Below are 12,569 nucleotides of genomic sequence, written 5' to 3' on the forward strand. Positions count from 1 at the left end.
TGGAAAGTTTGTCCTCTTGCCTGGACACATCTTATAACTCAGGAAACCACAAAACAGACCTGTGGGAAATCCATCACTGTGCTTCCAATAAAACAGATAGGTGTAAGATAACGTCAAGTGTGGTCAATCTCTTGCAATCTCTGCACAATCCAAGTGCAGATTGCAAGACACCAGTCAAAAAACACAACCTGTTCTTAACCCGTTTCTCAAACGATTTAAACCTTAAAAGGAATAAACTCCTTTGTCATTATTCAGAACGTACAGCTGCCAATATCTGACCGCAAAGTACAATTTGAGCTCTGGGGTTGGTTCAAAAGCTGTAAATCTTTTTCAAATAAGTTGAAAGTTGTTTCTGAACATATCGCTGTGATGTATGCTACAGGTCATGTCTAAAGAGTCATTTGAACACATTGAACACACTATTAGCATTGACTGAATTCAACACCATTTCAGTGTATTATTGCTGGACAATTTTAAAGATGCACTATGTGACTTTTTCTGGTGTGGGTCTGCCACTTGGTTATCTGCATTTACCCCCTTTTTCAACTGCAGTTACAACTTTTTTCCACACCAGATTATCTACCCATAAGAAGACTAAATCTTAATCTCTTTAAAATGGAAGTGTAATGTTTAAACACTGAATTAACTTTTGACTGCAGTGTATTTGACTTAATATAACAAGTAAGAATTAGTTTATATAATAATAATTGATATTATATTAAGTACATTACAACAAGGTTTAGTCCATTGTTTTTTTGAAAATATATGTTTACTATATTACATTTTCTTAATTAAAGTTTAATGTTTAATTTTGTAAACCACTGACATTTTATTTTCAAATTTCAAACCAGAAACTGAATGAAACAAATCATCAATTCAAGATAATATTTAATATTCAAATCATTTCAACTCATATATTGTTAGTTTTCCAGTGCACTAATGCTAGTACCAGAGTGCTTTTCTCTGTGCTGAGTGATTTACTGTAGTGTTAGTGTTAGCGCGCGTGTTAATGTTAGTGTATGTAGTGGAAGTGTATGTAGTAGGGGTGGTAGTGTATGCAGTGGTAGTGGTAGTGTATGTACTGCAGTGTTATCAGGCCTTTGGATCAGGGATGGCTCATTCAGGAACACTAAGAGGAAATGGCCAAAGCAGCTGCACTCAAACAATGCGCTGTCAGACTGTGTGAGGGAGTTCATTAACAACACAACTGTGTAATGCACAAAACACCTGTGCAAGTCCACTGAGTGCCAAGGAAAACACACCAGGAATAATACATTGGAAATATAAATGTGTAAATTACTTCAACTTTAAATGTTATAGATTAGGGTAAATTTAGTTTTTAAGCAATGTAAAAATTTTGTTCGTTATCAAGATCCTATCTGGAGTTAGGCCTGGACAATATGGTGATAAAAATCATATTGTTCTGCAATAATCTGCTATTTTACATCATATTGTGATTCACTGTCTTTAATTAATGCTCATGCTGCGAGCTGCTCATTGTCTCACCCGCTTCTCCTGTTGGTTAGTTTCTGTAAAGCCCTGAGTGAGTGACAGCTGGACTTAACCAATCACAGTGAAGTGTGAAGAAGCATGATTTATTTACCTCTTAAAGGCAATTGAAAACGGTGTTATTATGCTTTTTTTTCCCTTTTCTCACACATTCGAGTAATAGTTGTCTCACTCTCCAGATCTTAAAACTATTAGTTCAACCTTTTCACGTCACTAAATAGTATTTCATTCAGATACTCAAAATGTCAATAGTAACTTAAAAGCTGGCAGCAAATGTTTTTAGCCTTATTTACAGCGCTACACTCCTCAGTAAAGACAGTAGAGGGTGAGAGACGAATGGACATGTGGTAGGAGTTAATTGTAATTTGTTTTTATTTACGTATTTATGACATCTTCTCACTCACACACTCTCATTCTCATTCTCTGCGGGAAATATGCGCTACAGCCACTGCCGCCCCACTCCCGCATCTCTATTCCCAGCATTCTCCCATCCCAATACACCCCAGGCTCTACCGCATTTAACTTCAGCCTCAAACATCCTTGGGCATTCTCACACTGTTATACTTGAGAATGACAAGTTCCCCTGACAATAAGGCTATACCAGAAAAGACAGCAAAAAAACACTGTATGATTAGCTTTTCATTTGTTTCCACTGACATCTCCAAACATATCCAAACTACTGTATTTGTCATTGCTGCTCAGCGTTGATCTGTATTTCACCTCCTGTCCTCCCTGTATTTGGCCTGTACTCTGCTTCTTGACAATGATTTTAACTGCTTTTGCTGTAAGTCACTCAGCTACTGCAGCATTCCCATTAGTTTAACCTGACCCCGCTCCACATAATAAGTCTGTATTCAATAACAATGTATTTAATCTGCAGTGCTTTGCCAGATTCCGTAAAAGAAGATTAGGACGAAATATTTCACTTTCCTTTGGGCTTAAATAAACTCAGGTCAAACACATGAGAGGGTAACATAAAGCCACATTAGGGACATTCCTGTACATTCTGTTCATAACCAGGTGTAAAGAATAAATTAGAAAGTCCTTTTAGTTTTGGACAACATAAAATAACAAATATCTTGGCCAACAGAGTTAAACACTGAATTTGATACACTTAATTATTACAAATCATTATAAATGACACAAATGTTATTATGAACAGTGCTTTTGTTGGGAGGTTGGTTAAGCGTTTCCCCACCAACTAAAAGGTTGGTAAGGGATCACTGCAAAGTTGATATGTTTTGAGTACAGGCTATAAAATAAACCTTACTATAAACTCTAGTCAAAATAAAGGTGTCTTTGTAATCCCTCTTCAAGTCAAAATAAGGCTAAAACAATATAACTGCTAACTTCAAAGTTAATATGCATCTGAGTTAGAGCACTGAAATGTTCAATTTGAGTCTGATGAAGTTGGACTTTTCTGGTTTTCTGGAGCTCTGAAGAAAGAGGGACAGCCTAAATATGCACAAGAATGAAACAAAAGAGTAGAGATGGGAGATATTTTGATAACTGACAATGTTGAAATTGATGTTTTATAGATATGCAACATTTTTTGCAAATTGTAAATAAAGCAAAGCAGATAAAAAAATGCAGTGTTGATAAAAAAAGGGAGTATAATGGTGACATGTCTGGTATCTGTTTCACTTTTTCTGTGATACATGAACTTGCCTGTTAAAATACTGTTCTTTTATTCTAATTCAACTGTAACTTTAGGTATGTTTTGGATATAGAAACACAGTTGATATGCCAGTATAGGCTTGTACAACTGTGACTTCCCATTGTTTGACCTTATCTATTCCTTCTCCCAGCTGCAGTGTTTCGAAGGATTCCTGGTAATGTTATATTGTGTACCCGCCTAACAAGTGCTCATCTTTATCCAAGTGCAGCCAGACGTCAGAATGTTTATAGAAAACACATGGTCTGGAATCTGCAGCATCCAACAGAACTACTATGTGTGAGCTACTGTTCACTGTCTCTGCTCCTCTCAGTCTGAACTACTTTACATGGGCCTCCTCTGTAGAGTAGATTTTACTTTACAGGAACTACTGGTAGAATATGCTGGGTATATTAATTAATAACTTTGCTTTTTAAGGTTCTGTGCCTGATTATTACTGTTTTAAAAATGTTAAAAAACACAATTAGTTCATTTTATAAAGTTTGCAGTGTGCCAAACTTATTTTACTAAATTTTCTTCAGCCTTTGAGACAATCACACCACGTCTACTTGCATGAAACCTGACCGAAATGTTAATTGTTCGCTAGTCAAGTGGTTCCACTCTTTACCACTCAAGTAAGGGTAAACAGCTCTTTGTCAATAGTAAAAACATGAAACACAGGAGTTCCCCAAGGAGCTATAGGTTCCCCTACTCTGTTTACCCTATATATACACCAACGGTTAGAGGAGTGCTATATTCATGTGGAAAATGGTTTCAGTGGTAGTTTTAGTCTCATAAAGTCTACCTTGACTTGTATTTAAAACTAATTTTCCAGAGTTTTTTTTTTTTTTTTTTTCTTTTTTATGCAAGTTGTGATAGATAATAAAGATAATAAAGGCCTTATCAGCATCAGTGTTGATCTATTCAATGCTTTGGTGTCTGGGTCTAGGAAAACTTCACCAGCTCTGAGCCAGGATCTTGGTCAAGAGTACCTAGCTGGGACAGTATAGCTTATGTGGATGTCTTAGGCTGAAGGGGAAAACCAGAGCTCTTTAAGGATAACATGCTTACTTATGGTTATTTTCTGCCCACACTGCAACAGCTATTTCACTAATCATTGCTTACACATGAATATCCTTTTGCAGCATAACAAAAGGACATAATCAAATAATGTGTGTTTTGGTATTCAACACTTCCTGACAAACCCAAAGCAATAACTACACAATAGAGAAAGTACAATAGAGACATTTGTATCTAATTCAGCTTAAATAGTACAAATAATAAAAACACCCTAATAAACATTAAAAAGTTAATGATGACATGAAAAGTTACACTCTTGCACCACAATGCTACTGTACTATACCAAACACAAATTAAAGAGCTAAACAATAGAGGAATGTGAGGGGAAAAATAAAATTGGTTGAATTAAAATGTTAGAATAATACGGCAGGTGCTATACACACAAAGTTATTAACGTGGGATCCAGAATACACACTTCTCCAATACTTTACAAAGATGTGCATCTGTTTTTGAGTCAGGTGGATTAGCTAATGAAAGCCATGCATCATCTGTATGTATCAAAACAAATATGGCTGCTTACAAGAAAGTGAAGCACTAAACTCTGCTAATCTGTGGTGAGAAAAATTTGGATGGATGACCCTTTGTTTCACTGAAATAAACAAATTGGAGGACTATGTTTGAACCTGGCTTGAGGTCCAACGTCAACGTGGGGAATGGAGACCAGATTGATATCCTTCTGTATTAAAACACAGAGAGATATCATTCTGGACTTAAGTTAGGTCTATGAATTCCTCAACTGGGTAAAACGGATGAAGAATATTGCTCAAGGACGCAATTACAGCATGCAAGTAGCAAGAATCATAACGTCAACCTCCTTGTTAGTGGGCACACTACTCAACCAACTGAGCTACCGCCTCTCCTAAATAACTGATGGTTATTAGTTCAAAATATGTGTAATCCTGTCTCATATTTTATCTTATATATGAATGACTGTTTTACCACTGTGCTGCTGTAACCTAATGCCTTTTCATAAGATACAGTGTCCAAATATTAACACATGAAATGACTTCTTAATCTGCACTTGGGATCAGACCACATCCCAGGTTGGTCCATCTATTTCACAGTGATTTATGAGTAGGCAGTGCACAGGGCAGCCTCAGGAGGGACCCCGGCAGAGAGTGAAAACAGAATGTAACTTTGACTGACCACACAGACACTCTGCAGACTCCACTGAGCAGAAAGCCAGACAGACAGGGCTGAACTCAGTGTAACAGCAATGACAAAGAGTGGAGAACAACTACAGAACCTGTTTGGGAAGATATTTTCTTTCATCTGATTGTATAGAAAAGAGATATAGGATTGGTTTGAGTTTGACTTAAAGGAACTCTGTGTAGCCAATAAATGCGCTAAACTGCGAGAATAAACTGAAAAATATTTTATGCAATTTGTGGGCCTGTTGTGTTTGATTTACTAATGGGAAGTGCATGGGTTATTTCTGCCACAAATTCCTGCAAATGAGAGAATTTTAACAAGTGCAAAAGTTTTTGACTGCTCCAATGGGAATTGAATTGTTGTAGATTAACATTTGTCCCTACTTCAGGACATTTTTGCATATCATTTTGATGGAGGAGTAACAGCAGGTTACCATCGCTTTGGACTATAAAGCAAGATGACAGCTCACGGTAATACGTTCACGAAAACGCGTGACTGTGGCATCAGAGCTGTGCTGAGACAGGGATCCACATCACACCTCATGTGGTGACTGGACCACGCAGTCTCTGGTTTAGGACATGGAACAGACATGTGGAGGCCCAGTTTGATGGATCGTTGCTGTGGAACACTCCAGATCAGTGGAAGAAATGTGGTAGTCAAGTTTATATTTCATTACTGCTGCTTTTAAAATAACATTCGTTTTTATCTGTAGTTGTTGGTCATTTTATAGCATTTTAAATCACTATCAAATGACATATTGGTGCACAAATTCCAGCAACAATCTTGTGTAAAAATCTTTCACTTGTCTCCCTTGCGCTACGTCTTTTTTAGCATCTCTGTGACAATCTCTGTCAGGTTTTGCTCCGCTTTTAGTGTGGTTGGCTGTTAAGCACACGAGCAAACATTTGATAAATGAGGCCCTTATTGTTTCAATAAAGGGCCTGCAGTTACAACTGAGTCTGCGTTGCCAGTGCCTAAACCTGCAGACAGACGACAAATACAAGTTTTTCTCAGTATAATGAATGGCCTTATGTGAAAGCTCAGAACCTCCAGAATTCAGTCACTGAGCTGAAGAGACTTCACTAGCATTGATTAATTATTGGTTGCAGGTTGTTGTAATTAAGAATAAATCAACATTACAATTGTTATCAGTAAAGGTTATAACTGATTTGATCATGTTCACCTCCTATCTGGGGGCACAGATAGGTCAAGTTTATGATTTTTTTAAGGGCAGCATTTCAGTTTCAGTTAAACGATTCACTGCATATCACAAATTTGTACTTGCTAACAACAACAATATTTTATGATGACCAAGGCACTCACAGTTTTGCTGACGTATCCGGTTGAGATGTTGCGACACTGCTTGTCCTCTGAGTGGCAGCACCCTCCACACCTGAACACGGATACGCAGGGAGGTTTGTAGAAGAAGTTTGTGGGAGCCCCAAACTCTCGTGCCACGTCCACACACACCTCCCGTGGGGTACACTGGGTCTTCCTCCACTCCGACTCAATACCTGTACACACAAGGAAACAAGGACATGGGGTAGACTCGGCTGGGAGAAGCGTCCTCATTAAAGAGCAAATTGACAGGAAATGGTGAAAGTAAGTTAAAGGGCAATAACTTTTCTTCCTCTACCACACAACACTGAAGCTTACCATCATGATTGACTGGTATAGTATTTTATTTGCACAATCTCCTGCTGGATGTAAAGTGTCTTACTTTTGAGCAGGTCGAGGTTGAGGTAGGCTGCGGCATACGTGGGCTCGTCTGTCTGAAGCTTGGATCTTCGCATCGAGGCCTGGAGTTTGGAGTTTGACCCAGCAGCCGACAGCTTGGACCTGCATTTGAGCGCTGCCCAGAAGGAAGGGTAGATGAGACTCATCAGCTCATCCACCGTAGAGACCGAACGCAACCGCTGCTCCATGTCCAGCTGTGGAGGGCTGTCCTGGGAAGAGACAGGGGAGGAAAGGACAATTATGGTCATTGATACTTTGCAGTGATATTACACTGGGAGGGCACCGTTACTACAGTGACAAAATGGACAAACTAGGGATGTTTAAGCATTGGCAAGACCAGGTGACTGCAGCTACGGGGAGGAAAAACAGCCTAGAATCAAGTCCAACACGTCACAAGCCCCAGAAGAGCTAGGAGGCCTCAAATCACACAGACATTGGCTTGATTTATGGTGAAAATTACTTTTAGCTCATCAAGTTCAAATCATTTTATCTTTTGTGTCAACACTCAGGGCATTTTCAGTCGGATTTCACATATATATGATGATATAGAAGTAGATAGATGAGAAGAAGAAACAGGAGGGAGGAACGCTGCTCAACTGCAAGGGTCAAATTTCTCATCAAAACATATTGGACCCAGTCAGCTATAAGCCCGCTGTCCCCTCACTGCATTTCCCATCATACCTTTAGGCTTTGTAGTTCATGATCTCACAATATTACCATTGCCAATGTCTGATAGATCATACAGTACATATATGACATTAAACAGGCTGAGAAACTTGCACAGAACAAACACAGGACTGTACATATGGCATGAGATCCAAACGTGGCTTTAAACTGAAATAGCACCTTTTTGCAGAGCTCGCTTTGGCTGAGTGCCCGTGATGACAGGACAAACTGCTCCATAGGTTTGGCTCTGGTTTAGGAAGTTATTGGACAAATGTGACACCTGCCTGCACCTATAAGTTCCCACTGTGCTGTCAACATCACATAAACACACAGCACCCAAAGGAGAAGTGTGGAAATGAGAAGAGAAGGAGAGAAAGAGGACAAAAAAGAGAGACAGAGAAGAGAGTGGAGAGAGCAAGAGAAGGGAAAGAGAAGGAGAGAGGGACAGAAGGTACAGTGGGGTGGGAGCAGGTGATAAACAACAATAGTCTATACATGATTTTTAATTGTAACTTTTGCCACAGTATGGATGCACATTTTCTTTGTTTATCAGTGCAGTAAAATGAGAAAAACAAAGGAAAAGGAAAGCCTATTTTTGGCTTAAAAGTTACCAGATGGGGCTTTAAGAGTGCACTATGTAAGTTTTTTGCTATGGGGTCGGCCACAATGGAAATGTCTGGGTTATTTCTCCACAGATCTGACCTGGAGTGATAACATACCTTCAAAGCCGCTGTACTTTCTTTTAATTTTTCTATTTCAGGAAAACATTTTACTCCTTGCCCAATATAAAAGCAGCTATTTGCGATATAACAATAGACTTAATGAAATAAGTAAAAAACAATTGCCAAGGACTAACAATTTCATCCAATCAGGGTTGATGAGAACCATGTGGAAACAACGCCCTACGATTATCCCAGACAATGGACTTTTTGATTTTTTAAGAGCGGGTATTATGCTAAACCGATTTTTTTTTTAGCTTTCTACCATGTTATAACATTGTTCCCTCATGAAAAAACATTCCTGATGAGGTTTTAAATTTAGTTATCTCTCCTGGGTTATGTTCGAACCCTCCTTGTTGTTAGCAGTACAATTCAGTCTAGTGCTCTGCTCACAAGCCTACATCATCCATGCTCACACAATTCTCCATAAATATACAAAAGCATGATACAAAACTGTACACAACAACTTGACAAAACTGTACACAACAACCTGACAAACCTGACAGTAGTAGAAGTAAAATACCCCTTCTTGAATGTTAAGTTACTTCTTGCCCTTCACAATAATGTTTTGCTAGTTAAAGCAGTATCATGAACAATACAATAACATGCACATGGCTGTATATCGAAGGCCCTCACTGTACCAGCTCTTTGTATAAGGGCCCAGACAGTGAGTGAAGCAGTCTATTGTATTCCGCTCAGGCTGGGACTGTTTACTGCAGAATAACAGTGTTCCCTATGAGAAACAATGAACATTTATATGAGTTATATGTGCACAAGTGCCCAGACTATTTCCTCATCTCTATATAGTGTTTATGTTTATATACTATTTCATATACATTTCCCGTCGTAAGTCTGTCCCAGCTGTCACTTTTGCATATATACTGATAAAAGTGCCAGCTATAATATTTTCACTGTCTAACTTGTGTATTTTGTGAGTCCAAACGCATTCTTCAAAGTTATCTTTCTGTTCAATACTTAAATTAGGGTCTAATGTTTATAACAAACTACAATGTCTTTGAAACTGATAAGTTATTGCTGGTAACAGTGTTTAGCATATGAACAAATACATTTTCAGCAATGGGAAAAAACTCAATTCTGACAACTGGACAAAGGTTTTAGCAGTGGCGAGCCATGCATTTCACCCTTGGGCCTTCAGTGACGTCCCACTTACACAACATCACCTCAATATAGGCTAGTCAAGCAACACTTAATTTCAGAAGCATTGAAAACCAATAAGCATGCACTGCATTCACAATTAAGAGTAGGAAACTAAGTTCACAGATACTGTCAAAAATAAAAAAATAAAAATGTGATTTAAAGATGCCAAACAAAATGCCACCAAAATTATGCTATGTGAGCTTAAACAAGTCTGTCTATGTCGTAACGGGTGGGTGTAGCGGACCAAAGAGTGCAGACTCGGGGAATATTTACAGTATTTATTATAGAAATGACAAATAGTACAGTTCGAGGGTAGATCCGGCGGTGAGCAGGAGGTGAGGCGCGAGCCAGGATCCAGGAGCGGAACGTGGAGCGTAGCGGAGATGACGATGCAGGCTGCACCAGGGCAGGGCGCAGAGTGCAAACAGGGTCCGGGGTCGTGGAGTGCAGAGACGAAACAAGACAGTACCAGGGCTGGGAAGCAGGGTGGAGGCAGAGTCGGAGCTGAGCCTCGAGCGCTGGAGCTGAGACGGTCCAGCAAGCTGGGTGTAGATGCAAATACGATCCGGCACAGAACAGGGTGTGATACGAAGATGATCTCGCACTGAGTGTCTGGTCCTGGCTCCTCTTATACATGGCAGGTGGTGGTGATTGCGCTAATAAGCTGCAGGTGCGCGCAGGATGAGCCAGGAGCTCAGCCCAACTCCGGCAGGTGATGGAGGGAAGGAGCAGCACAGGAGGTAAAATGTGGAACCGACGGTGCGGATCATGACAGTCTAATAAAATGCACAATGTGTTTTTCATTGTGGAGCTCTGTCTCCCTGCGTGCCTGTTTGCTGAGCTGCAGGTCGACTCGAGTGTCTCCAAATGTTTTTAAACACACCATAGCTTGTAAGTGCCCAGCTGTACAACAACAGTACAATTTGCAGTGTTTCTCAGAACCTGAGAGCCACAGGTACCATTCATAGTTGCTCGTCTGGAAATGACGGACAAACATTTTTCTTTGTTAGCACAGGTTAGCTAGCGCAGGGATGACCTCTTCTCATAATATCCAGCTTTTTGTGAAAGCCCCATCTTAAAAATGACGTGGAAAGTATATCTGCAACTAGATCAATCTCATCTCCTCCTTCCTCCATTATAGATTAAAAATACAGCAATAGCTGTTGGATCTCCAGGTTTAGTTTGACATTTGGTAAACTGCCGCCTTTCCGGCTCTAGCAGTGCTTATTATCCAATCACAGGACACGTACATGTCCAGTTTGCGTAAGACCTTCTAGCTAGCCCTGGAATGCAGAACTGAGATCTGATTAGCTATTGCAACTGACTGTGTCTGTGTCTACTTATAGTGGACGGTGCCTGCTCTCTTTATTTAGGCAGGAAGGAAAATGAAATTTGCCTGACAACACAAGCTAATTGAAATATAATTGGATAAAAACTTGACCACAATAAACAATATTGGAAGTCACTCAACTAACTGGATATAATGACATAAAGAGAACAGAGAATATGTTTTTTATATATATATATATATATATATATATATATATATATATATATATATATATATATATATATATTTATATATATATTTATTTATTTATTTATTTATTTATTTATTTATTTATTTATTTATTTATGAGAATAAAATTAACTTCACTTTTATCACTTTTCTGAGCATGTTTAGGCCAGCAGAGAAGGCCTTGCTGGCCGTAATGGCCCACCACTGAGTTTTAGAGTGAAGACATTTCGCTGCTCATCCAAGTGATTTCTTCAGTTCTGGTCAAGTGCTGGTGGACACTGCCTTATATCTGAAGAAAGGTGCTAACTACATTGAAGCTAAAACACCTGTTTGTTTACAGATTTTGTTATTGGAGAAACAAAATAGCCACTCCATAAGAAAATGTACCAACATCAGCGCAAGAGCAGCTTGGACCCCAGTCTGCTGCAGATCTCCATGCCAAAGCCACTAACCTTTGAAGATGGAGAGGTACAGGTATAGCCTAAACCAGGGGTGTCCAAACTATGGCCCGGGGGCCAAATGCGGCCCTCAGACCAATTATTATTGGCCCTCAGGCCTTCCGTTGAACTGGCCCAACTGCTCATAATCAGTGCTTTTTACGGCAAATCTGAATTATCCACTGTATTGACCACTGGTCTGTAGCCCTCTGTGTCAAATATTTTTCAAGATATGGACCTCTGTGAAAAGTGTTTGGCCTAAACAAAACATAACATGTTTAAACTGTATGAGGCATGCGAGGCATGAGGGGATAGTGATAACAGTGATAATAGTAGCAGACAAATGATGATGAGGTTAGATTCATTTCTTTATCTTTCTGGGTCTTTTGATTTAAGTCAATTGCAATTATAGCTCCAAAGGTTTTTAATGCACAAAAAAATCCTAATATCATTCACTTTATCCATCATGGATATATATCCAACAGCATCTTAAATAAACATTTGAAAAAAAGACAATTCTGATCTAATGTTCCTTGTCTCCTTGCATATTGCATATTTCTTTTTTCTGCTTCCACCTCAGTAAAACTATACAGACCTATAGGATGTTGTGATGTCATCTGAAACACTGCAATAAAAGTCTGAACAATGAAAACAGTCACATTGGCCTTGGTCTCATAGCAACGATGTCATCAAACCGCTGCCCTGTTTATAGACTTTAAAAGTAGATATTTTTAGATTCTTTGTGTTCATTGTTTTGCTTTTACAGCTGGTTCTTACTGTTGGTTTACAAGTCGTTCACACACTGCCCCACTTCCCCCACACAAAACAGAAAACAACTTCAGGATTAAAAAAGAGAATAAATTATTATTATTATTATTATTATTATTATTATTATTATTATTATTATTATTATTATTATTATTATTATTATTAATAAT

General features: G+C 38.9%; 1 protein-coding gene across 1 annotated transcript in view; it reads right to left on the reverse strand.

Annotated features, from left to right (window-relative positions):
* Positions 1-12,569, reverse strand: part of vegfc (vascular endothelial growth factor c) — a 63,495-nt gene that overhangs the window by 29,283 nt on the left and 21,643 nt on the right. The window contains exons 2-3 of the mRNA XM_033975623.2: positions 7,116-7,341; positions 6,719-6,909 (exon numbers count right to left, since the gene is read on the reverse strand). Of these exons, the coding sequence (XP_033831514.1) occupies positions 6,719-6,909; positions 7,116-7,341 (417 nt within the window). The remainder of the gene's footprint in view (positions 1-6,718; positions 6,910-7,115; positions 7,342-12,569) is intronic.

This window comes from Periophthalmus magnuspinnatus, chromosome 1, assembly GCF_009829125.3.
Source record: "Periophthalmus magnuspinnatus isolate fPerMag1 chromosome 1, fPerMag1.2.pri, whole genome shotgun sequence".
In the NCBI taxonomy this organism is placed as follows: Eukaryota; Metazoa; Chordata; class Actinopteri; order Gobiiformes; family Gobiidae; genus Periophthalmus; species Periophthalmus magnuspinnatus.